Raw genomic sequence first — 2,500 nt, 5'->3', positions numbered from 1 at the left:
ACTTTAGGCGTCTTTGAGTGTTATTAATTATAATTATTCTTCATGTTTAACCTCTGTTTTCCTTTTATTCCTAGTCTGTTTTACATAGTTTTGAATGATGACTATATGCTTTGTAAGGTGACCTTGGGTGTCTTGAAAGGCGCCTCTAAATTAAATGTATTATTATTATTATTATCTTTATAGCCATTTGGTAAACAAACCATGTTCCAAACACGCAACTCAACTAGTAAATAGACTTTGAATAATCCTCTCATCACAAAACACGCATAAACATGTGGCAGCACCTGCAGATTTAGATATGAAGCAAATGTTGCAAGCTTGAGCGTGTAGAAGCTGATCAAAGCAGAACCTATCTACAGTATATCTACTGTGATTATTTACCTGAGGTCCTTTAAAGGGGAAGAGTCACATTATAAGATATCTTGTAATATCTTCGGCTCTTTTACCCCCACTGCATAGACCCTCTGTATATATTATTTATTTATATTTTATCTTTATTTGTATTGTTGTGCTGTCTTGTTCTGAGTGTGCTCATGGCACTGTGTAAAGAGACCTTGAGTATAAGAAAGGCGCTATAGAAAATGTGTGTGTGTGTGTGTGTGTGTGTGTGTGTGTGTGTGTGTGTGTGTGTGTGTGTGTGTGTGTGTTTGTGTGTGTGTGTGCGTCTGTGTGTGTGTGTGTGTGCGTCTGTGTGCCTGTGCATCACGAGTTTATGTGTGTATGTGTTTGTTTGCATGTATGTGTGTATGTGTGTGTGTGTGTGTGTGTGTGTGTGTGTGTGTGTGTGTGTGTGTGTGTGTGTGTGTGTGTGTGTGTGTGTGTGTGTGTGTGTGTGTGTGTGTGTGTGTGTGTGTGTGTGTATGTGTGTGTGTGTGTGTTACCTATGGCTCTGCATTCTGTGATCCTGGATGACTGTGCTGAGGCCGAAGGGAGGTGAAGCAGGGGGTGAGGAGACAACAGTGGAGAGCTCCTCTTGTCTTGCTGGACCTGGTTACTCACAGCACACAACGAGTCTGACTAACACGCACGCACACACACACACAAACACATGCACACACACACACACACACGCGCGCGCACACACACACACAGCACACACACACACACACACACACACACACACACACACACACACACACACAAACACACACACGACACACACACACACAAACACACACACATACGGAGGAGAAACAGACAGGCAATGAGAACATTTTAATTTCAACTCTCTTTTTAAACTCTTCATCACTTCGTTCTGTGTTGCAATACCCTCCAACAATTTAGAAACACACTCCCATCCAAAATATGCACATGAATAAAACTAGGATTTATAACTAAACTATTGAGTAAACCCACTTGAACCACTTTACGTGCAGAAACAAGTCATATGGTATTCTGCATGAGATTGTCCCTTTGCCTCTAAAAGGTGTTATTTTGTTGAGCATTCTCCTCTAAGAGGAGAGTAGGTGAACAGAGTGTCTTTTGAAGAACAATGATGCCACTCGGCGACAGTGACCAATCATGACAAAGCTCAGAGGTCTAGCCCACTGTAGTCACAAAGACGTGCACACATCTAAAGTTGTTCTGTTCGTTTGGTTTGAAGCACACTTGTGTGTGTGTGTGTGTGTGTGTGTGTGTGTGTGTGTGTGTGTGGTGTGTGTGTGTGTGTGTGTGTGTGTGTGTGTGTGTGTAGTAGGAATCCCTACACATTGCATACATTTGAATATCTTTGAATATCTCTCTTATGGAAATTCATTCCAACCCTAGCTTGCCAATTATCAACCCGCTCTTGCTCACTAGCAATAAACAAAGTGTTTCAAAGAGGGACCTCTTCAGAATAATGAGCCAATGGGGCTCTGAGCGAGGGAGAGAGCGCACAAGTAGCTTTGGACCGCAGCCATCGTTTGACCCAGACAGATAGCCAATAGCCGTCCAAGATTCAGCCATACATGTGCACACACACACTTCTATTCCAATTAGACATATTGATCTGTACTCCATTATGCTCGGTCCAATTACCTCATGCACAGACCTGCAGTGAGGTTGAAACACATTATGCACAGCAATGTAGATCCACGTCTTTTCTCTCTTCCTCCCTTCCTCATCCAGCGTGCTTGTACTAAGCCTTCCCTCTCTATTTTCATTCTTCTCTCTCTCCTCAACATCCTTTTTCTTTGTCTTCCTGACCAGCCTCCCCCCCCCCCCCCCCCCCCCCCCCCACCCGCTGTATGGCTGTGAATGTCTGAATGGGTCCTGTGGCAGCAAGAGCCACAGACTCGTCTTTGTAAAGCTGGAGAAAGGAGCTCTGATCCAGGGGAAGCCAGCATTGAGGGGGCTAACCCTGCCATTGTCTGGAGCCTAAATTCACTCTTAACGCATACACACACACACACACACACACACACACACACACACACACACACACACACACACACACACACACACACAACACACAGACAACCTCCGTGTTCACATCCTAAGACCTTTTGTGGTTAGGGGT

The 2,500-nt window shown here is 44.2% G+C and overlaps 1 protein-coding gene across 1 annotated transcript in view; it reads right to left on the bottom strand.

The window, feature by feature from the left end:
• Positions 1-2,500, bottom strand: part of LOC132464950 (genetic suppressor element 1-like) — a 15,837-nt gene that overhangs the window by 8,628 nt on the left and 4,709 nt on the right. Inside the window, 2 exon segments of the mRNA XM_060061583.1 lie at positions 882-931; positions 934-1,017. Of these exon segments, the coding sequence (XP_059917566.1) occupies positions 882-931; positions 934-1,017 (134 nt within the window).

Source organism: Gadus macrocephalus, chromosome 9, assembly GCF_031168955.1.
Source record: "Gadus macrocephalus chromosome 9, ASM3116895v1".
In the NCBI taxonomy this organism is placed as follows: Eukaryota; Metazoa; Chordata; class Actinopteri; order Gadiformes; family Gadidae; genus Gadus; species Gadus macrocephalus.
The sequence above is the reverse complement of the archived record's forward strand: the minus strand, read 5'-3'. Positions and strand labels throughout refer to the sequence as shown.